The 24,355-nt window shown below is 39.9% G+C and overlaps 1 protein-coding gene across 3 annotated transcripts in view; it reads left to right on the top strand.

The window, feature by feature from the left end:
* STK39 (serine/threonine kinase 39) overlaps positions 1-19,713 on the top strand; it is a 291,842-nt gene extending 272,129 nt beyond the window's left edge. For all 3 annotated transcript variants that reach the window (XM_041722629.1, XM_041722630.1, XM_041722628.1), the window contains 2 exons: positions 5,137-5,201; positions 18,183-19,713. In XM_041722629.1, coding sequence (XP_041578563.1) covers positions 5,137-5,201; positions 18,183-18,257 — 140 coding nt within the window. In that variant the 3' untranslated portion in view covers positions 18,258-19,713. The remainder of the gene's footprint in view (positions 1-5,136; positions 5,202-18,182) is intronic.
* The last annotated feature ends 4,642 nt before the right edge of the window (positions 19,714-24,355 follow it).

Below are 24,355 nucleotides of genomic sequence, written 5' to 3'. Positions count from 1 at the left end.
CAGTTTGTTTCTTGCAGTTGATTTCCAGTTTTGTAGCATTGTGATCAGAAAAGATACATGGTGTGACTTTGATCTTTCTGAATTTGTTGAGACTTGTTTTGTAGCCTAATGTGATCCATTCTGGAGAATGTTCTGTGAGCTTGAAAAGAGTTTGTATTCTTCTGTTTTAGGATGGAATGTTCTGAATATATCTGTAAACTCCAGCTGGTTCAGTGTATCATTCAAAGCCATTGTTGCTTTATTGATTTTCTATTTGGATGATCTGTCCATTAATGTAAGTGGGGCATTAAAGTCCCCTACTATTATTGTATTACTATCGATCAGTTCCTTTATGTTTGTTATTAAGTGTTTTATGTATTTGGGTGCTCCCATGTTGGGTGCATAAATATTTACAATTGTGATATCTTCTTGTTGGATTATCTCCCTTACTATTATATAGTGTCCTCTGTCTCTAATTTTTAGAGATTTTGTTTTAAAGTCTATTTTGTCCAATATTGATATTGCTACTCTGGCTTTATTTGACATCCATTTGCATAATAAAGGTTTCTCTGTCTCCTTGCTTTTAATATGCACATGTTATTAGATCTGAAATCAGTCAAGTAGTAGAGATGAAGAAAAGTAATCAATTTCAAATAGAGTAAAAGCAAACCTGTTTGAGGAGGCTCCTCTGACTGCTGGGTGGAGGCTGAGCCATTGAGGGACAAGGATGGAAGCAGGGAGACAGTAGACTATTGCATGAGTCTAGACAAGAGATAGTGGCAGCTGTACTTGGGTACTAGCAGTGAAAGTGGTAAGATGTCATTGGTCACTGTAGGTGTGGGTATATTTCAAAGATAAACCTTTTTGCAGAGGTGAATAATATTTTGTCTGGGTTATCAAAGAATTTGAATCGAGTGGGGAAATGAGCTCTGTAATTGGTTGTTTCAGCACATAATGATAAAGAGTCATGGTAGATATCTTGAGGATGGGAGTGGTTATAGAGCCCTTCCTGGGAAAATCTAGGGTAGGACTTGGCAGAAAAGGACCTGGAAACATAGGTTGGGCCAGACTATGAAGGGGTATCATAGACCACATTAAAAACTTAATCTTGGGACACCTGGGTGGCTCAGTGGTTGAGCCTCTGCCTTTGGTTCAGGGCATGATCCCAGGGTCCGGGATAGAGTCCTACATCAGGCTCCCTGCAAGGGGCCTGCTTCTCCCTCTGCCTAGGTCTCTGTCGCTCTCTGTCTCTCATGAATAAATAAAATCTTAAAAAAAAACACCTTAATCCTGAAGTTGATATGAATGATTACATGGTATTATCTAAGGAAGCAACACATCCCAGCATATGACTTAGATTCTGCAAGTAACTCTGGTGAGTGTAAGAGGATTCATGAGTTAAGTAACACTGAAGGGAGGGAAAGCAATTATGATATGCCATTGTCCAGGGTAGAGATAACAAGCCAACATTTGTTACATACTTGCAGCACATCAAGCACTAGTCTGAACTCTGTAGATGTGTTAACTCAGTCCCCAAGAGAACTCAATCAGGGAGGCACTGTTAATATCCACGTTTTACAGGTACGTGGACTGAAGCACAAATAGGCTAGAGTTAGCCAACTTCACAGGGCCACATGGCTCTAAGTGGGAAGCAGGATTTTAACCCAGGCACTCTGACTGGAGAATTCGTGCACTTACACACTGTGCTACACTCCTCTCCTGAAGGTGAGAGCCCGGAGATTTAGGGAACATAATAGAGCAAAACTCTTGTATTTTGTTCCAAATATCATAATTAACTGTAATTTTGCATTAGCATCACCACAGTACCCATAAGGAGACTCACCCTCCTATCATTTCCTCTTTTAGTACACGTGTCCCTTTCTTGCTTTGCAATCTTATGTGGCCTTTTCTGCAGCAAATGTTCAGGATGTGTCTTTGGATCAAACAGAATTGTGACATCACCTTAGCAGGCAACCCAAGTCTGTGCTTTTGTCTTCTCTCAGCATTTCCTCTCTGGGAAGTGGGTTGGACTTGGTGTTCACTAGGGTGCTTTTCTTCACAGCTTTTGTTTGCGAATAGCTCAAATTAGATAAATTCACTCACAGTCCCCAAAAACATCAGTACTATATGAGATTGTTGTGAAATATGTTGGTATCTAGGGAGAAAAGTGTATCTTTCCACTAATCACTTATAATGCCAAAACAGACTCTAAATAATCATGTTACCTGTTCCTTTTCTTACTGTCCAAATGTGGAGAATATTACGGAGAAAACAGTGTCTGGAGAATACCTGACTTAGTTTGCCAAAGAAATGTCGGCTCTGCTGCCCTTGCCTCTGATAGATTATGCCCAGGACGATCTTACTTCCTTCTCTGTTTGGATTCAGGGAGGTACTGAGCATCAGCGTCTTTTTCATGTGGTTGTTAATGATACTGTCATAGTTTCATAAAGCACAATACCTACCATATCTTAGGTCAATATTATCCAAAAAGAGCACATAGAACTGATAGGGATTCAAGCCTAAGTGTAACACAGAGACACAAAAATCGCCGAGAAATAGATGGTTCACACAAAGGTATCATGTAGTCACAGCTGTAGAGCAAGAAGGTGACAACCCCTGGTACCTCGGTACGTGTTTACCGTTTCCTGTGTGGTCAAGAACCAGTGAGAGCACTTGTGACTGAAGAGAGTGGCCTGGGGAGGCCAGAAGGGACCAGCTCAAAGAAGAAAAAGTCTACATCAGAAACTAGGAGAATGGGTTCTATTTGGGAAAGCCAGGAAGGTTTGGAAATAAGTCGATGGCCACTGAGTAGGGTTTAGAAGTGCCATAAGTGGGGGAAACCTATAACACCTTAAAGCATGAAGTTCAGTGTTACCAGCACGTACTTGAGAAGCTCTAAAGTTAACCAGCCCTATCCAACCCTTCCTTCTCAGCTCACGTCCCAGGTAAGGAACACTTTTATTTTTGAAATCCAGGTGCACAGTCAGGAGAAGGGAGAAAACCGTTGACACCCATCTTTTTAATGAGCATTGCTAGTGGAAGATAAATTAGCATCACCTTGAATTTTATGTGATGTCAGTTAAATGAAGGTATTTTATAGCACTTTACAACAAATTAGAATCAACGAAATTGAAAATAAGCCTAGCAGCTGGGATAAGTAATCAGGTAAGTGGCCAGTTTTGCTATTTTTGCTTTGAGTTGAAGACAGAATTTGAATTTCTAATATCCCTGAGGTGTAGGGCTCACAATTGAGGAGTGTGGTTTCCGGGATGATTGTTTGAGATGCTAGCATTTCAGCTTTGCCCTCCCAAGTCTGCAACTTGCCGAGCCATGTCCCTTGGAGATCGGCCCTAGCACATATGTGTGCACACCAGAGAGCAGGCTGTGAAGTAGTGTAGGACAGAGCTCAGCTTTTGGCGGAACGTTACAGAGCAGACTGGAAATAGATGACCCAGAACAGGGCAGTAAATCATCCACAATAACCGAGAGCCTCTAATGAAAGGACTGAAATTCCTATGAAAACTTAATGGCCACTCATGAAATCAGCCCACATCAGGGGAACTATTACGACACTTTTATGTTTTAAGAAAATAGTGACTGTGTGCACTTGCTGCAATTTGCATCCAGTCAGAGTGCCCTGACATCATCAATCCTGGCCCTAGTGGACAGAATTTCATGGCAGAGCTTCTCACTCCCAAGAGCCAGTGTTTCTTGTGTGGGTTACCTGATGATTTTTAGGATGGGGAATATGCTCAGGAAACTGCTGAGGCGGCTGAGGTGCTCGGCGATGATAACGATATGGAGGTGGATGTGGCCCAGGATATACCTGACATGTGTGCAAAAGGAAGAGATGATGATGCGGCGGGCGGGGGATGGGGAAGGTTACCATAAGCAAAACTTTGCAGATCACTCAGAGTGGAAGTATCAAGGGCAACGAATAAAGATAAAATGATGCCTGTAATTATGGTTTATAAAGAGAAATAGGCCATATTGAGTATATAATTTTCATTTTTTTCTTCCTCTGCAGCTGATGGTTTCAATGAAATAAACTGATCTGCAGAAAATTCATGTCTCTAAGGTGGTTTTTAGTCAACCTCAGAGAAACATGAGATATGCAGATTTCTTTCTACTTTCTTGCTTTCTGAAACACCTTTCTCAAAATATTAATTTTTTAAGTCTTAAAATAGTCACTTGACTTCTCAGATACCTAGTTACTGAAGCAGCAGGTAACTTTCCACGTGAAAAATAAAAATGATAAACAGAACTTTACTTCCATAGTCCTCTCTTTTTCCCCTAACCAGCAGCGCTTACTTGGCTTTCGAGACTTTACGCTTTAGATTTGGTTGTGGAAAGAGTGAGACTTTAGACTTCTGTCACCATCGCCTTCTGATAATTCTGTAGCCTAAACCAGGGGAGTGAGCAGGGAAAACAGACTTCTCTGCGAGAGAATCCAGTATATCATGACACCATGGAAAATGGGACAGGTCTCTGATGAATCCTGCTAATACTGAAACATATCTTCACAATTGAGCTCCAAACTGACAGCCTCTAGTGCTTGACCCTGTTCAGCCACCTTGGGTATTGTTCAAGGTGGCACTCCCCTGGTTTGACGGATCATCGCACTCTGAAAGCATTAACACACATGCCCGAGCCATAGGGGTTATCCGCTGTGTTTGGTGCTTTGTTAAAAATGGGTGCAGAGAATTGAGTGGATTTATTAGGAGAGGGGTTCAAACATACTCAGAAAAAACCACTGTTTGCAATACCTCGCCTCTATTTTGTGCTGCCCTCTGCTGGCAAATAAATTTCATAGTAACGGGTGTTGAGAAAAACCAAGGAGTAAAAAAAAAACAAAAAAAAAAACACAGGGGGGTAGGGGCTGCTGTCCCTTCTCCTTTCCATTAGAAAGCAATTTCCCATTTTATTTTCTGAAAGGGGGCCCAATGTATAGTGATTAATTCAGATGCACTGAAGATATAAATTGTAGAAAAATGTATGAGACTAATTTGGTTGTTTATATGGACTTTGTAATGTCTGCGAAAGAAATAATTTTGCAGCTTATTGCATGATTAGTCAGGTTTTCCAAATCATTGATGTGAAAATCCAGTGTTACTGTACATGATTTGGACGCCTTTTCTCCACGTTTGTATTTTTCAGTGGCTGCTAATTTACAGAAGATTGTAGATGATCCCAAAGCTTTAAAAACATTGACGTTTAAGTTGGTAAGTTGAAAGTTCTGGAAAGAAGGTAAATATTTCGCCATGCTCTACCGGCAAGGAGTGATAACAGTTTAATACCCTGCTCTGTAATTCTGTTGCTGTTTGTCGCTTTCTTTGGGGATCCGTTTTTTTGCATTTGTCATTGGCCAGTTTAACCTTTGGGAATGTTTTCTGACCATGACTGGGAATTTCCTCTTCCATGAGCGTAGCTCATTTCCCAGTACATCTTGAAGAGCAGCCATCTGAGAAATCTTGGAGCCTGTACCATTTTGCTTCCAGTTTGTATGGCACCCTGACCATATAGACAAAATTAAACCTAATTCCAACCAACACTCTTAATAAAGCTTTCCTAGAATGAAAGCCAGGTGGTTCTAACTTTTAAAAATTGAGGCTGATTGTTGTAGAAATGGTTTAGGTAATTGGAAGCGATTGTGGAACTACTCACTAAAGGCTAGTGAACAAAGACATAACATTTTAACTCCACATTTCAAATCACAGTAATAGATTCTTGTAGAGAAGAGGTGTTCCAGCAGTTTTTCTGCACTAGTCGACTTTAATTTTAAGAACTAGAGCGGCCTCAGAGATACAGATACTGAGCCTTCCAGCCTCATTATGAAGCCAAGAGATAGGGTGACCACGGCTGGAAATGGAAGGCAGGCCAAACCGTCAAAAGGGACTATTCTGAAAGTCTTAGCAAACAGTGCATTAAGTGACTCATTTTAAAATTACCAATCTTATCAAGAGCCAGTCGGAATGCTGCAAGCAGTTTAAGATACAGATGACTAACACTTTGCTGTGCACAATATATATTGGTGATCTGTCGTTTTTAGTTCTTGTGAGAATTTAATGGAAAATGTGCGTGGCCGAAGATGTGAAATGATTAGTTACAGTAAACCACAGCCCTTGGCTAATTAACTCTCTGGGTCTTGCCTCACATCTAATGTCAGATGACTAGGCTGTGTGGTGGAAGAAAAACCCAAAGATTCTCACAGAAAGAATTTACCTGAAGAAATTTGTCTTGTTTTCAAGAACAAAAAGAACATTTTGCGCAGGCAGAGAATGATAAGTTAACAAATTGAAAGGTTCGGCTTCTGCTTTAGGTCTCATCTGTCACTTCTATTATGTTTCCAATTCACCTACATCTTAGTAAACATATTTCATTTGTATGAGAATATATTGATGAGAAGATGGTACCCTGTGTCAGGATTTCAAGCCTGTTAATATTTCTTTAGTCATTTTTATACCCTAAGAAAGAAATTATAATAACACACCACCTCCAGAAGATTGGCCTAAGGCGAACAGGGATAAGAGGTTAAAGCTTTCCTGCTGGCTTATCCCCACACATGCCAAACTTGCTGCCTGTGAAACAGGAATGGCAAACTTGGCCCCTTCCTATTACTCAAGGTCTTACAGAAACACCTACTGTGTCCTCTCTAAACAGTAGGGATAAGGTCAGACTCCCATCTCCTGCTCGAATCAATTTATTCCTTCTGGGGATTCTCTGCTTGACTCTGTCCTCTTCTCTCCATCCCCATTTCTAGTGAGATCCTCTCATCCTCTCATCTTCCCAACCCGATCTTCCTGCCTACAGTTTACCAGTGCCCTGCTCCATTCACCACACTGTGGCTGTAGCCAGAGTACTTTCTACGTTGCAGAATGCTCCAGATACTTGAGTCATTCTCCATGGCCCTCTCCTAAAACTCAGCCCCCTGACCTTTCGGGCTCCTGCTTTATTACCCTTCTATATCTCGCCTCATTCTCTCCGCTCTCATTGTCCGTCTCCTCCCACTTCTGTCTGCTGGCCCTTTGTAAGTGCTTCACTCTCTTCCTGAAATATCCTTCCAACTTCTCCAGGCTGCTGCTTTGGCCCCTTAACACCTAGGCATGTTCCAACTTTCTGCTTACCTTTCACTTTCTCCAGGAAGCCTTCTGTGACGTCCTCTGTTCTCCCCACCACAAATTCACGTCTCTAAGGAGCCTAGAGGCTTCAGGGGTCAGAGGCTTCTGTCTTGGACTCCCAATGCCTAGCACACAGCAGGGGCTTGATAATTAAAATACACCAGACTAATACAAACCTCGTTTAGAAAAGCTTCAGCCATCATTTTTTTTTCCTTGACATTTATTTTACTCCCTGTAAAATAATTAGATGGTGACTTGTGCGTCATGCCCTCTTTTTACAGTCCCTTAAAATTCCTTGGCCTTGCCTGCAGAAATAACAAGGATTACTTTCCCAGGCATCCACTGTTTGCTAGACAGTGCACAAGGGGCTTTACACACTTCATCTCAGTTAATTTAATCCTTAGGATCCCACAAGATGGTGATGTCATTAGGTTTATTTTATGTCCTGGGAATCCGAGACTCTGTGGGGCTAACTTGCCCAGGATCCTACACTGTAGATGCTGCAAATTCAACTCCGGTCTAGCATCACAGCCCATATTCGCAGTAACCGTTCATTCTGAGAGGCAGGGCCCTGCAGCTCTGTGGTTTTATGGTTTTATGGTTCCTTGTGGATTCTTCCTTTTGGATGACTGGATCCGTGGACAGTGGTTGAGATGGCTTCTCTCCTGTACTTTAAGCAGACTGAATAGTATTGGCCCATCTGGCACAGGAGTCCTGAGGAGAACCCATGCAAGTCCATCGTGCCTCTGATAGCTTGAGAATGTAGTAATGTGGCGTTCCCAGAAGAAGGAAATTAATGGCCTTTTCCCAAAAGATAGCTAAAGATATTAAAGCCAGACTCAAGAGTGACCTCCTGTTTCCGTAACTTCACTCTCTTTCCAGCCCCCGTTAAACCTGAGGGGGTTTCTTTGTTGTTACCTGTTGCCAGCCAGCTTGAGATCCACTTGATAGAGCTCATTTGAACTGCTTCTTGGCCTAATCTTCTTTAGAACACCGACATCCTGGTTGAACCACAGAGATTTAAATGCATTTGCCTTTGTTCTTGAGTTTGGCTATTTTCTTGAAGAATAAAAGAAAGTATTTCAGAAGCATTTTTTTCCTCACAAACTACTGCTTCTCCTGGTCCTTTTATCTCTCAGCTGTTTATCATTTTTATCTCAGAGTTTGCTTTGCTTCCTAAAGGAGAATGGCACGGGCCTGAAAATTGTCTGAAGAACACAATTGTATCTTGGTACTGTGGTTCTTTTCTCACAGAAGAGTGGTTTACTCCAGGGGATGGTTGAGGCACTTTACAAAATTACTGCTGTTTGGGTCCTATACCAGATATCCTCATGTAATTGCTCGTGGGACCACCTGGGCTTTGGGCATGTTAAGTGTCCCCTGGTGCTTCCAGTATTTAGCCACGGCTGAGAAACATGCTGTCTGTAGATAGCTCAGTCTCCAGCCTCTCCACTCTCCCACCGCTATTCGAAACACTGGGCTCAAGTTTGAAAGGCACGCGTCCCTATAGATCTGCTTATATAAGACAAACAGTGGCCCAGGGAGCCAAGGATCTTGGTTATATCAAGAAGTGCATTTACATTTTTTCCCTGCCAATGAGATCTTTAACTTCGTTTGACCTATAATAAGTGAAGTATGATTTCCATTGTTGGCCTGGCCAGAGGCAGGGCGACCAGAAACCTTTTTTTATAGATAGCACTTCTAACAAAGTGGTTCAAGCATAAAGGGCATTTCAGCTCAAATGTAACATGCTTTGACTTCAACATCTCAGTACCGTTTATTGTCGATTGTTGTAAGCCTTGCCTTGAGACAAGTCTTCTTAAATGTGTAAGGCTTTTTTTTTTTTTTAAATTTGCTACCTTGCAGTTTTTATAAAGTAATTGAGTCTTGCTGTTTTCGATGAGAAGTTTTTGAAATTGCATTAGGAAAAATACGAAATAAGATAATTCGCCCTTAGAGATAGAATACAGATTGTAAGTGCGTCTAATTAACATCCAGTTGGTACACATTTACATGAGCATTACAGATTTTAGCTACTGAAGTTAAATAACATGCATTACATATAGCAATTTCGTAAGCATTTTGGCAATTCATGACTAACGGGCCTTATTTTTAGAGGCTTTCGTCTTAGGCATAGTTGGAGGCTGCATAACTGAGGCAACATGTCCTGAAGTCCAGGTAAAGCAGAGACTAAAATGAGATTAAAACTACTTCACAACCCCTCCCCCCCACTGAAAGGAGAGGGAGGCTAAGGCAGAAACCTTAAGGGAACCTATCAGTTTGAGAAGATCCAGGTAGTAGCTCTGGGTCTCCTGCTCCAGTCTGAGACCGTGGTATCCTCATACTGATGGTTTCAGCTTCATCTGGAAACTATCTGATAAAAATGTTGTTAGCCTACGGAATCAGTCTCTGGGAGGTGGGGCACTGGGATCGGAATCTGAGAGCCACTGCTTGATAGGAAGCTTACTTGGTGCTTCACACTTTGGGAAGCATGCAGGTAGCACAGTGGTTCTCAAGCTCTAACCTTTGAGTCACTCTAGGGAGCTCAAAAATCCCAGTACCCTGGCCACATCCCAGACCAATTCCATCACAACTTCTGTAGATTTTCAAATTTCCAGTGGTTCCAAAGCACACCCAGGCTTGGCGTGGAATATACTAAATCCTTTGTTGTCATTATGGCAATCTTCATAGCATCCTTACCAGAAGTAGGTTCTATCTCAAAAGGCCACTTTGCTCATCCTTAAAAAGCCAACTCCTAATCTGTTCAAGTTTTATTCAGTCTCATCCTCAGGTTCTCCTTCTAATTCTAGTTCTCTTACTGTTTCCACCACATCTGCAGTTACTTCCTCCATTGAAGTGTTGAACCCCCGAAAGTCATCCAGGAGGGCTGGAAGCAATTTCTTCCAAACTCCTGTTCATGTAAGACATTTTGACCCCTTTCCAAGAATCCCTCATGTTCTTAATGGCATCTAGAAAGGTGAATTTTTCCAAAAGGTTTTCAAATTTCTTTGCCTGGACCCATCAGAGAAATCACTGTCTGTGGCAGCTAGAGCCTCATAAAATGTATTTCTTAAATAATAGGACTTGAAAGTTGAAATTACTCCTTGACCCATGAGCTGTAGAATGGATGCTGTGTTAGCAGGCATGAAAATCACATCAATCTCATTGTCCCATCTCCGTCAGATCTCTTGAGGAGTACATTGTCAATGAGCAGTAATATTCCGAAGGGAATCTTTTCTGAGCAGTTCTCAACAATGGGCTTCAAATATTCAGTAAATCATTTTGTAAGCAAAGGTGCTATCTATTATTCCATTTATAGACCACAGATTCTATAAATAGATCTAGCATAATTCCTAAGGGCCCTAGGAATTTTGGAATGGTAAATGAGCATTGGCTTCAACTCAGTCACCAGCTGCATTTACCCCTAACAAGAGTCAGCCTGTCCCCTTTAAAGCTTTGAATACAGGCACTGACTTCTCTATGAAAGTCCTGGGCAACATCTTATAATAGAAGGTTGTTTTGTGTACATTGAAAATCTGTTGTTTAGGGTAGCCACCTTCTGTAATTCCCTTAGCTTCTCTCCTTAAGCCTCAGGAACCAACCTCCACCAGCTTCCAACTTGTCATCTGTAGCCTCCTCACTTCTCTCAGCCTTCAGAGAATTGAGGAGAGTTAGGGCCTTGCTCTGGACTAGGCTTTGACTTATAGGAATGTGGTGGCTGGTTTGATCCTCTCTCTAGACCACTAAAACGTTCTCCGTATCAGCAATAAGACTGTTTTGCTTTCTCATCAATCATGTGTACACTGGACTAGCCCTGTTTGTTTCCTTCAAGAACTTCTCTTTTACATTCACAGTTTGGCCTGACTGGTGCTAGAGGCCTAGCTTTTGGCCTGCCTTGACTTTCAACCGGCCTCACTAAGTTTAATCATCTCTAGCTTTAGATTTAAAGTGAGAGACCCGCAACTCTTCCTATCACTTGAACACTTAGAGGCCATCGTAGGGTCATTAATTGGCCTAATTTCAATATTGTTGAGTCTCAGGGAAACAGGAGGCTTGAGACAAGGGAGATGAGACAGGGGAATAGCCAGTGAGTGGAACAGTTAGAACACATATTTATGGGTTTAAGTTCACCATCTTATTTGGGCATGGTTTGTGGGCCCCAAAAGAATTGCAAAAGTAACATCAGAGATCACTGATGTCATATTACCATAACAAATACAATGAAAAACTTTTAAAAATTGTGAGGATTACTAAAATGTTACACAGACATGAAGCGAGCGCTGTTGGGAAAATGACACCAATAGACTTACTTGGTACACAAACCTTCAGTTTGGAAAAAAAAAAAATCCAGGAAAAGCAATAAAGTGCAATAAAGCAAGGTATGCTTATATGCTGAAGTACAGTGATTGTCTCCAGGAAAAGCTCTTGTGAGATTAACTTATAGCCTGAACTAGCCACTTTTCCCCCCATGGAACACCATTTTTACTTGGAAGAATAACTGACAAACTGGTTTTTCAGACTAAGGATTTGGCAGGTATGTTTTCAAAATGAACCAAGTAAGCCTGACACTTCAAGGAAAACAACTGACAATATTTGTCATCAGTAATAAATCGCAGCACCCGAGCAGAAAAAGGGTTTTAGAAAACTTGCATCTGCCACTGTAAGCTTGACAACATTCCACTACTTACTTTTTCTGATGAGATTAGTCATGTGTGATAGGAATGAATACGATTGGTTGACACAGTATATTGAAACACTGAGATTATATAACAAACTGTGTCAATAGTAGAAGATCTGCATAATTCAGTGATGCTGAAAAATTATATTTGGGTAAAAGATCAATTCAAAATGCAAGATAGACCAATGGTTCCAATATAACAGAGTATGAAAGTCCAATACTGTGGTGTCAGGTTCCACAATGCAACTAACTTTTAAGAAACTCCAGTTGGCAAATCTTGGTATGGTAACAATATCTACAATTACCGGAAAGACTTTTAAAATACTATTTATTGGGGATCCCTGGGTGGCGCAGCGGTTTGGCGCCTGCCTTTGGCCCAGGGCGCGATTCTGGAGACCCGGGATCGAATCCCATATCAGGCTCCTGGTGCATGGAGCCTGCTTCTCCCTCTGCCTGTGTCTCTGCCTCTCTCTGTCTCTGTGACTATCATAAATAAGTAAAAATTTAAAAAAAAATACTATTTATTCCCTTTTTTCAACTATGTATTTATATGAGGCTGGATTTTCTTTACATACTCCAAGAAAAACAGCATAATATTTTGAATGCGAAAGCAAATAGGAAAATCTAGCTATCTTCCCTTAAGCAAGACATTAAACAGATTTGCAAAACATAAAGCAGTGCCACTCTTCTCAAATTTTTGTTTTGGTAAACCGTGATTATTTTTTGATAAGATCTTATACATGGTAGCATGTAATGAGTTTATTATTAGATTTAATGAATTAGTAAATGAATAATTTAGAAATTTCTCAGTTTTAATTTCTCATTCAATATCGTATAACCTACATAAGCATGTTTGTTTTTAATTATTTTAATACTTTAAATATTTTAAACGTGATTTTAATATTAAATTTTTGTTTTAATTTTTTAAATAGTCAACACAATAAATATAACCTGCAGAAACATAAGCTTTTCAAGTTTTAATTTAAGCATGGTTAATAGTGTTATATCGGTTTCAGGTGTACAATATAGTGATTCAACAGTTCTGTACATCACAAGGAGTGCACTTGTTGTGATGAGCACCGTAATTCCCATCACCCTTCCCCCCACCCACCTCCCCTCTGGTAATCATCACTTTGTTCTCTATAATTAGTCTGTTTCTTGATTTGTCTTTTTTTTCTCCCCCAGATTTGTTTTATCTTTTTTTTCTTGTCTTTGACTCATTTTACTTAATATTATACACTCTAGCTCCATCCATGTTGTTGCAAACGGCAAGATTTCATTCTTTTTTTAGGGCTGGATAATACTCCATTGAATATACATACGATATCTTCATCTGTCAGTAAATACTTGGGCTGCTTCCATATCTTGGCTGTTGCGAATAATGGTGCTATAAACATTAGAGAGTATATGTATCCTTTGGAATTAGTGTTTTTGTATATTTTGGGTAAATACCCAGTAGTATGATTACTGAATTGTAGGGAGCCCCCATACTGTTTTTCATAGTGGCTGCACAAGTTTGCATTCCCATCAACAGTGCACAAGCACTTCCCTTTCTCTACATCCTCACCAACATATGTTGTTTCTTGTGGTGTTGATTTTAGCCATTCTGACAGATATGAGGTAATATCCCATTGTAGTTTTGATTTGCATTTCCCTGATGGTAAGTGATGATGAATATCTATCTTTTCATGTGTGTGTTGGCCATCTGTAGGTCTTTGGAGAAATGTCTTTTCATGTCTTCTGCCAATTTTTTATTTGGATTATTTGGTTTTTGCATGTTGAGTTTTATACTTTTTAAAAATATGTTCTAGATATTAACCCTTTATTGGATATATTATCTGCAAATATCCCCATTTAGTAAGTTGCCTTTTACTCTTGTTTCCTTTGCTGTGCAGAAGCTTCTTATCTTGATGAAGTCCCAATAGTTTACTTTTGCTTTTATTTTTCAGGAGACAAATTTAGAAAAAAGTTGCTATGGCTGATGTGAAAGAGGTTACTGCCTGTGTTCTCTTCTAGGATATTTATGGTTTGAGATCTCACATTTAGGTATTTAATCCATTTTGAATTTTTGTGTATGGCATAAGAAAGTGGCCCATTTTCTTCTTTGCATGTGGCTGTCCAGTTTTCTCAACACCTTTTGTTGAGACTTTTTCCCATTGGATATTCTTTCCTGCTTTGTTGATGATAAATTGATCATATGTTTGTGGGTTTATTTCTGTGTTTCCTATTCTGTTGCATTTATCTACAGGTCTATTTTAAAAGATTTTATTTATTTGAGAGAGAGAGAGTGCGAGAGACAAGCAGACTCCATACTAAGTGTAGATCCCAGTGTGGGGCTTGATCCCATGACTGAGATCATGACCTGAGCTGAAACCAAGAGTCAGATGCTTAACTGACTGAGCCACACAGGTGCCCCTACATGTCTATTTTTGTGCCAGTTTCATACTATTTTGATCACTGTAGCTTTGTAATTTAACTTGAAGTCCAGAATTGTGATGCCTCTGGCTTTGCTTTTTCAAGATTGCTTTGGCTGTTCAGGGCCTTTTGTAGCTCCACACCAACTTAAGGATTTTTTGTTCTAGTTCTGTGAAAAATGCTGGTGGTATTTTGATAGGAATTGCATTAAATGCGTAGATTGCTTTGGGTATAGACATTTTAACAGCATCTGTACTTGCAATCCGTAAGCATGGCATATCTTTGCCTTTCTTTGTGTTGTCTTCAATTTCTTTCATCAGTATTTTATTCATAGGTATCTTTAGTGCAATTATGAATGGGATTTTGTCAATTTCTCTTTCTGCTGCTTCATTTTTGGTGTATAGAAATGCCACAGATTTCTGTACGTGTTGTTTCCTGCAACTTTACTGAATTTATCTGTTCTAGCAGTTTTTTGGTGGAGTCTTTTGGATTTTCTCTATATAGAGTCATATCATCTGCAAATAGTGAAAGTTTTTCTTCTGCATCAATTTGGATGCCTCTTATTTTTTTGTTGTCTGATTACTGTGGCTAGGACTTCCAGTATTACGTTGAATAAAACTGGTGAGACTGGACATCCTTGTCTTGTTCCTGACCTTAGGGGAAAAGCTCTGTTTTTTTTCTCCATTAAGGATGTTAGCTGTGGGGTTTTCATAAATGGCCTTTATTATGTTAGGCATGCTTTTCCTCTAAAACTTTGTTGAGGGCTTTTATCAAAGGGATGTTGTACTTTGTGTCCACTGAAATGATCCTATGGTTCTTATCCTTTCTCTTATTGATGTGATCAGACACATTGATTTATGAATATTGAACTACACTTGCATCCCGGGAATAAATCCCACTTCATCATGGTGAATGGCTTTTTTTAAAAAGCATAAGCTTTTGAAGCCCTTGATAATTTTTAAGAGTCAAAAGGGTACCTGAGACCAAGAAGTTTGAGAATGTCCGCTTTAAGGGTCTCTGGTCCCTTTGCTCTAGAATCCAGAATCCTTTGCAAATTGCCCTGAGTGTTTTGCAGGCCACAGTGAGCAAGACAAGGACTCAGCCTTGGTTAAAATAGAGTCAGCTGGGTAGTGAGGGAAGAAGAGCCTGAATGAAAGCCAGAGAACCTGGCCTGTGCCTCTGCCAGGAAACCAAATGTTCCAGTGTAGCTGCAGGAGGCAATGGCACAGAGGGTGAGAGATGGATTCCCTGTGTGATATACCCACAGTAACCACTGTTTGATCACCCACTCACATTGTAAATCCTCACTTCCATTACTCTTCACAAGAAGGATTTCAGATTTTTCTTTTAGCTCTCATTGGCTTAACCACTAGTGGATATTTTATTTCTAGTCCTTTCAACCTCCTGCCATCTCCATTGCCAAATTCCTGATGTATCCTTGACATGCACTGATGTGGTTCACATTGGCTAGTCCCTCCTTGGCACTGCCAGGAACCATCAGTGCTCCTACGATGTTTGTCATTTGCCTGTTAATTAAATACATTGTGTCTATTGATTTTCTTATATAAGTATAAGTACAGACACCATTACTTTATAAAGATAATTAAAGATACTCAAGTAGTATGTTCTAATTAGCTGCTTATTGTAAAGAAAAGCATTGGGGTTGACAAAGACCAAGTTTATGTACTGGTTTTTGGAGCAATGTAAAAGCAGGTTCATTGTGATGATTGGAAAGGGCTTTTTAAAAAAATAAAATAAAACCTAAAAAAAAAACCTGGGAAACTAATCGTTTTGACAATAATTTAGCAGGAATTAGGCCAAGAAAAGGTTTGTATGGTCCTTTGCTGGTTAATTGCCCATTCCCAGTCACTTATCAAACTTTTCTCTCCCCACTTGTACTTACCCAATACCTGTTCTGATTTATGCACTCTGAAGAGACAGCCTGTGAGGAGGATCTGGGTCCTGTGTGAGTGCCTGCCTGCGTATGTGGAAAAGAGAGGGAGGGGAAAAAATAACTTTTGAATGAGGACAAATGAGAGTTTTGATGAGCAATGACTTGTTTCTAGTTCTTTTTAATTTTGAAGAAATATCAAAGTATTTGACACACTATAAGTTAGGCAATAAATGCCCTAAAATAATCAAAATTCTATTATGGAAAAACAAGTTATCTATAATGAGCTCTTCTACTTCGAAGCCACTTTTTTTCTTGCCAGCTTTATAAAGGACACTTTTTGGTAATAACCATATCACCCTCAGTGACTTGGCTAAATTGCTTACAATTTTTTTTTTAACTGAAAATTTGTACATCTTAATTCCTTTCACCTATTTTACCGATTCCCCCTGCCCCTTCCCTTCTGGCAACCACCAGTTGTTTGTTTGTTTGTTTTCTGTATTTAAGAGTGTTTCATTCTTATTCATTTATTTTGTGTTTTAGATTCCACATAGAAATGAAGTCATTTGTTATTTGTTTTTTTTTTGGCTAACTTTTCTTATTTAGCATAGTATCCTTTAGGTCCATCCTTGTTGCAGATGGCAAGATCTTACTCCTTTTGTGGATGAGTAATAATTCCATTGTATATATATTCCACATCATCTTTATCCATTGATCTGTAGTGGACACTTAGGTTGGTTTGATAGATATCTTGGCTACTATAAATACTGCAATAAACATAGGAGTGCACATATCCTTTCAAATTAGTGTTTTCGTTTGCCTTGGGTAAATACCTAGTAGTAGAACTACTGGATCATATGCTATTTCTATTTTTAGTTTTTTGAGAACCCTCCATCCTCTTTCCCACAGTGGGTATACCAACTTGGATTCCCACCCAGCAGTGCACCATATCTGTTATTTCTTGTCTTTTGATGTTAGCCATTCTGACAAGTGTGAGGTGATACCTTGTTTTTTATTTACATTTCCCTAATAATTAGTGGCATTGAACATCTTTTCATGCATATGTTGGCCGTCTGTATGTCGTCTTTGGAAAAATGTTCAGGTCCTCTGCTCATTTTTTTATTGGGTTATGTGTGTGGGGTTTTGTTGTTACTGAGTTGGAGTCATTTTGGATTACTAACCTCTTATCAGGTAGAGGGTTTGGAAGTATCTTCTTCCATGCAATAGGTTGCCTTTTCATTCTGGTGTAGTGCCAGTAGTTTATTTTTGCTTTTGTTTCCCTTACCTGAGGAGACCGACATCAGCCTTAGAGTTTTCTGGACCTAAGAGATTACTGCCTGTGTTTTTTCCTAGAATTTTTGTGGTTTTGGCCTTCAATTCACTTTGAGTTTATTTTTGCATGTTATAAGAAAGTTGCCTAGTTTCATTCTTTGCATGTAGCTGTCCAGTTTTCCAAGCACCATTTATTGAAGATACCGTCTTTTCCTCATTGTTTGCTCTTCCCTCTTTGTTGTAGATTAACTGACCATATAAGTATGGACTTTTGATTACTATAGCTCTTAGTCATCTTGAAATCTGCTATGTCCTTCTTTTTCAAGACTGCTGTTTGGAGCCAAACTATGATTATTTGTTCTAATTCTGTGAAAAATACTGTTGGTCTTTTGACAGGGATTGTACTGAGTAATATGGATAGTGTAGTAACTAACTCTTCCAGTCCATGAGCATGGTATATCCATTTGTGCCTCAGCTTCTTTCATTCGTGTCTTCTTGTTTTCAGAATACAGGTCTTTCACCTTTTTGGCTAAATTTATTCCTAGATATTTTCAAATTAGTGCTCCTTAATCAGTTTAAAGTAGATTTAAAATCACTTCCTTGGCAGTCATTGGCAGTTTCAGAGCTTTAAGCCTGGAGCCTCTGGTGTTTTAACAGGAAATTTTTTGCACTTGATAGCATGATGACCAGATATGTATTCCAGTAGTCATTCAAGAGGGTGATTCCTTCTCCTGGAAGAGATGGGACACTGGCGCCATACAAGACTGTGCCTTTGCTTGAATCAACTGGCCCTGAAGGTATCTTTTTTTTGTCCCCCCTCCTTTTTCAGGCTTCAGGCTGTGATGGGTCGGAGATTCCTGATGAAGTGAAGCTGATCGGGTTTGCTCAGTTGAGTGTCAGCTGATGTATGTTCCTTGACATCTCCCTGATTTGTCATGCCCCCCACCTCACAACATGCCCCTCAATCTTCCTCCCCCACCCTGCCTCCCCCCCCCCTCACTCCCACAAAATCAGAAGATTGTGAAGAGTCTGGCTTCAATGAAATGGGATAAAAAAAGAATTTTTTTAAACTTAACAACACTCCGAGTTCTGCTTTATTCTCTAGCAATCCACAGTATGAGAACAAGCAAATGCCACAGCTGCACGACTGTTGCTAATTTTTCCAAAAGCTATTTAATATTCTTAGCCATCAATTCGGATATCCCTTAAGTGAAAAGAATCTGAAATACACTCAGGTGGTCCTATTTATTGGCAACAAAAGGAATTTTTTCTATCAGAAGCCTATTTCTTCTTTCATTGTTGTTCTTTCTGTTCTACTTTAATTGTACATCTGACAATACTGCCTCTTTTATGTTGTATTTAGAAATTAATATACTTATAAAATTAAGATTTATTAGCCAAACTTGAATTCTAGTTTTAAAACTGACTGTGAATTTTATTTTTCATATATTTATGCATTACACACCTTAGCTATAAGAAGAAAAGTTTTTGATTATATGCTTCTTGCAGTTAATCTCTTGTTATTTAAAACAAAAAATTTCAGGTCTATCTTTGGAGTATTTATAACTTTTGATTTTTGAAATGACTGAATTAGGAACTAGGATGCTTATTCTTTTGGTTTGTTTGCCTAAAAACCAATCCACAATCTGATTGTCTCTTGGGAGAGGGAGGTGCCTTGCAAACTTTCATATTAAGAATGTGCCTGAGGCTGCTTTATTCTGGAATAGTCTCAGATCTAAAATTTCTTCTACATCAAGTGGCATATGTAAGTTTTGCTTCATTGGAACGTATAGAATGCTATAGAAAATGTTGCCCTTCTATTAGACTGCTAATTATGTACCCACCTCTGATTTGACTTCTCCTTAAGGGACAGGATTTGTTGTTCCAAAGGTGATACACTTGAAGATTTTACTTGAAATTCCGACGAATACCCAGATGGAGTGAAAAATAGAAAGGGTTTTGTGCAATGACTAAAAAGCTAAAATGCTGTTAAGTTTCAAGAATAAATACTTTCAACCCAAGTAGCCCTCTGCTTGACTATATATTATGGAATAGTAATAACCCTTAGGATTTTCAAAATTGGAGTCTAAACTTTCAGGGGAGGTGGGCTCCCAGGATGGTACCATTGCTCTTTCCTAGCTAACCCTAGATATGGCAGCTCTTTAATGTACTTTAAAAAGCAAATATATATTACTAAGGAAAGAAAAAGTTATTTATAATTGCCTTGTCATAATTGTTAAGGTGTTCTAGAGCCATTTGCATACAATTTAATGTAATTTCATTCCATTCTATTGTTTACACAACGATTACTCAAAGATGACTGCAAAGGTAAAAAGGAAAATAAACGTGTATTGCACAAAGCCACTGTGTCACCTTGTTTCCTTCCTCCTCCAGGTGTTACCCGCATGACTGTGGTGCTAGTTATCACTTTCAGGCCTCCTAAGAACTAACGAGTGAAAAGTGCCCTAAAGGGAACAAGGCCTCCCATTCAGTCAGAGGATCTGGTTTGACAAATATTCACACTCCATGGAGACTGACTGTTTGAATTAAAACTATACGGCTGCAGGGAACAAGAGAAAAATAATTCCTTACAACCCCTTCCTTTGAGCCCGGAGGCTTTTCCAGGGCTCTGGTTCTGACATCCAGAGCAGATTCTTATAGTGGTTTTGTCTTTTATTTACACTGTACAACTTGGGGACAAGACCCTCATCTTTACTGATATTATATGAATATATATCAACTCCCTCAAATAATTTTAAAATGAAATTAGGCTGAAGGGACCAGAAGAACTGGTTACAGGTATGGACATGAGGGTCAGGTCCATTCACAGAGACCACACACGAGGTCCTTGCAGAACTGCTGGAGGAGCACAAAGCTTGGATCAGAGCATCCAACCCACTGGTAGCGAAGAGGTGTCTGACCGGATACAGCCCACTTCGTAACATGTTTCTTTTTAAGGTTAGGAGGGATACATTTTTTCCTAGTACTAAAGCCTGAAATGAAATTTCTCTAGGAAATTGAATTCAGAAACTTCAAAACTCTCAAAACAATCCTACCGTACACGCATAGTAAGTTTTGAACCCATAGCTTTTCTAGTACTTCCAGCAGATGCCCAGAGGTAGGTTATAGGATAGGAAGTGTCTGTCAGCAAGAAGCTGAGAGCCTGGGCCAAGCAGTTAGGGTAATGGGACAGTTGAAAGGCAGGAGTGCACTATATATCCTTTAGGCCATCCTCCACGACTGTTTCTCTTAAGCCAAGCTTTTGATTAAAGAGGACATGCAGCAATACAGTGTTGTGATTCTGTCCACTGGCAAGGACCTAAACTTCACTGAACACATATTTGGTATTATCTATTTGGACAGATTCATATGCCTTGACCAATGGGTGGATTCACAACCTGTAAGTAAAATCTCTGTATCTAAATACATTAAAAAACTGTTCTGCATCCAGTGTGCTTCTATAGTGGTAAGTTTAACAATATATTGTCCTTATGTGAACAAAATGATTTTCTGTATTTGTGCCTGGGTGGCTCAGTTAGCTAAGCATCCAACTCTTGATCTCAGGTCAGGTCTTGATCTCAGGGTCGTGAGTTTAAGCCCCATGCTGGGCATGGAGCCTACTTTAAACAACTTTTAGAGACACCTATAAATTGTATGTGGTGAAATTTTACTTTTCTACAAAAAGCATCCTTGTAAAGTTCCCTCTATGTTCCATATCATGTGCTAGTGGTACACGCAGTGGATGGCCACCTCATCTTCATGTCTGAGCAGGGTGAGGTGGTAGTCCTTAGTGGAAGACCCAAGAATTCCCTTAAAAAAAATAGTCCTATATACAATGATCATAGCATGTAAAAATTTCACACTAGTATTTTTCAATCACTCATTTCAATAATTCACCCATGGTCTATTTAGTTTTAAGCAGTATACCTCCCGGGTGAACTCTCCAAGTTAAATTACAGAGATGGTGAATATGAGCCCATTCACATTGGAGGACTTCTGCCAAAAATTAGGATTTGCATTTGACACTAAATGATCTTAGGTCGTCTTTTTTTCTTGGAAGTATATTTGGTAACAGAAGCTTTTGCTTAGTGAAGCCCATTTACATTGTGATGGTAAGGTCATATGATCAATTTAAGAGAAAATTGTTCTCGATTCCCTAAGAGCTGAGAACATGCTTCTAGCTCATCCAAACATGGCTTTATACAGTTAAGATTCCACTTAAAGGGAACTCAGATACACCTCGGTTTTTCTGAGGCACATATTTATTGTCAAATATGTTAGGCAATCCTAGCTAACAACTCTGACTCTCACCAGGATATTAAAGGGGCAGGTTGAGTGTATGTGGTGTGCCATGGTGGGTGATACTAGAACATTCCCCCTCGGGGCCAGAATGTCCCAGCCTAGAACCACAGCAATGCTTTCCAGGGTTCTAAGATTCAAGAGGCCTATTACTAAGCCTAACAGCCATAAACAAGTGGCTTTGTAGTGATAATTTCCATTGTGTATCTGCATGAGCTAGAAATTTGAGTGTCATGAGTTTGATTATAAGCGAGTAGTTTTTTGTTTTGTTTTGTTTTTAAGATTTATTTGTTCATGAGAGACACACAGAGAGAGGCAGAGACAGGTAGAGGGAGAAGCAGGTTCCTGTGGGGAGCCTGAGATGAGATTCCATCCCAGGACCATGACCTGAGCTAAAGGCAGATGCTTAGCCACTGAGCCACCCAGGTGCCTGTGAGTATAATCTTTAAGCTGATGCAGTCTGCCTGGAGTTTGGGCTTGGGCTGTGCACTCTCAGGAATAATAACATTTTAGTGCATATAACTGGTGCAGACAGTGAGAACACATGTTGAAAATGATGAAGTGGCTGACGTCTTCAGTATATCAGTTAATACCCAAACCACCACAAAAAAGGGAGTGGAGGCTACACTCCACTGAAAAAGACAAGGCATAATAAATAGTCAAAAATATCTGTTTGCAAAATGTCCCAGGGGTTGCCTCGATGACATTTTGCAAAGGGAAAAAAATGCACGGTCAGAGGACAGCGATGTCCTTTTAGCTGCTGTCTTGTACATTGCCTACCAAACCTAGCCAGGGAGGTTGGGAATCTAAGAACAGCGAAGAAAAATTCACACAATTAGGTTATCAGCCACTGTGCATCGTGTGCCAAACCAGCGGATGTGGTTTTTAATCGAGCATCCCCAGGTGAAAAAGCTAAGAGACACATAAAGATTGCCCCTACATGAGTTATAGCATACAAAACATCATTAGCTGAAGTTTATTGAGCCCATATAATTTAGCTCATAACTCATCAAAGGGCAGGGAATGTTATTAAAAGTTACAATCTTCTGCTATTGTTATTTGAATTTGCTACAGAATGATAAAGGGCAGTAATGGAACAATCATTCCTACAGTGTGTTTATCCCTCCTGTAGAAAACTGGCTTGAGAAGCCAAGACTTGTAATTTGTCACAGAGGAAGCTGGCCTATTGTCTACATAGAAATATTCAGTAAAATAGCAAGCACATAATCTGGGAGGAGGAGGAGGCTAGAGTGCTTCTTTACAAAACGGTCTAGACAGTACTCTGGGCCACCCTTCACCCTGATGAACAATTTGCTACCGAACAATTCTGGCACCACTTACATGTTTTAAGTCACAAAGTTCAAAATGAACAGTGATCAGGGTAAGGAGGCACACACTCAGATTTTCCACACACCTCAGTCTTTTTTCTCCTTTCTCCAAACTCTGTGGGATTCTGAAAAAGGAAACGAGATCAGAACAAAGGGAGGACGAAGAGGCACACTGAAATGCCAGCACTGTTCATGCATGTTATCGGGAAAGCCTGAATTCAGATCCAGCGCTATTTTCCTGTGCTCTAGAACAGCTTGGCCACCTTTGTATGAAGCTTGGCCACCTTTGTTATCCAGTCTGACTCACACAGATCTGTGGTGATGTTTATACGTACACGGAGTAACAAGGTAAGATCTAATCCTTACTGTGGGTTGTAGCCAGTAAGTTTGAAAGCCACCGCTTTAAGCCCTTTTGAATGTTTTTTTTTTTATTGGTCTTGCAGCCAAAAGCAGTCACTTTGCTAAGCATTTTTCATCAACTCATTTAATCTTAAACAGCTCTGTTGGTTGGGTTTTAACGCCCCACATTAAACATGAGAACACTAAGCCTTGGAAGGCCGAAGGTGCCCAAGGTAGCAAAGTGTCAACCATGAGGCAGGAACTTGAATGAAGGTAAACCTCGTTCTAAAGCCCACACTCACAATCACAGACGACCTCCCTATGTGATATAGGACACATGTTACCTGGACCAGGTGCTCAACCAAAGACTTCCTACCTCACTTTGCTGAAGCCTCTCAACACCTCTGGGAAATTGGTTTCATTATCTGCAGGTTACAGATGAGGAAATAGTGGTACAGAGATATGAAGTAACTTCTCCAAGGTAGGCCAGCTAGCAGGTAATAGAGGGGAACTGAACCCAACTGGGGGGTGTGGGGTGCACGAGACTCCAGAGCATTTCCACGTTACCTGAGAGAGCTGCCCCTCTCGGCAAATCCAGATTTTGTGGGGCCTGAAATTAATACAGTTTGGAGTAGGAAACTGGGCACAAAGTTATTCCTGACAAGTTAGGTACTGAGTCTTGCAAGGGTCCCTGCCCCTTATTCCTGGTAACTCTGCCACTAAGTGACAGATGTTGCACTTGCTTTTCATTTTGTGATTTGTATTACAAATTCTGTGTTCGTCAGTCTTTTGTGATGTGGCTTCCAAATCCAGGAAAGTAAGTAATTTTTCCAAGATCAAAGAATGAAAGAGTTGTTTGAGAAGGGATGGTTTCAGTCGGATATCCTTTAACAAAATAAAGGAATCCAAACAAAAAAATAAACCAATTACATTCCTTAGTAATAAAATATAAAACCAAAATAGCTTCTGCTCAGGCTTTGTTGCTGTCTGTGTGACCTCACCCAGGTTGTATTTCACTCTGTGACTCATTTTTACG

The sequence above is a fragment of the Vulpes lagopus genome, chromosome 11 (assembly GCF_018345385.1).
Source record: "Vulpes lagopus strain Blue_001 chromosome 11, ASM1834538v1, whole genome shotgun sequence".
Lineage (NCBI taxonomy): Eukaryota > Metazoa > Chordata > Mammalia > Carnivora > Canidae > Vulpes > Vulpes lagopus.
The sequence above is the reverse complement of the archived record's forward strand: the minus strand, read 5'-3'. Positions and strand labels throughout refer to the sequence as shown.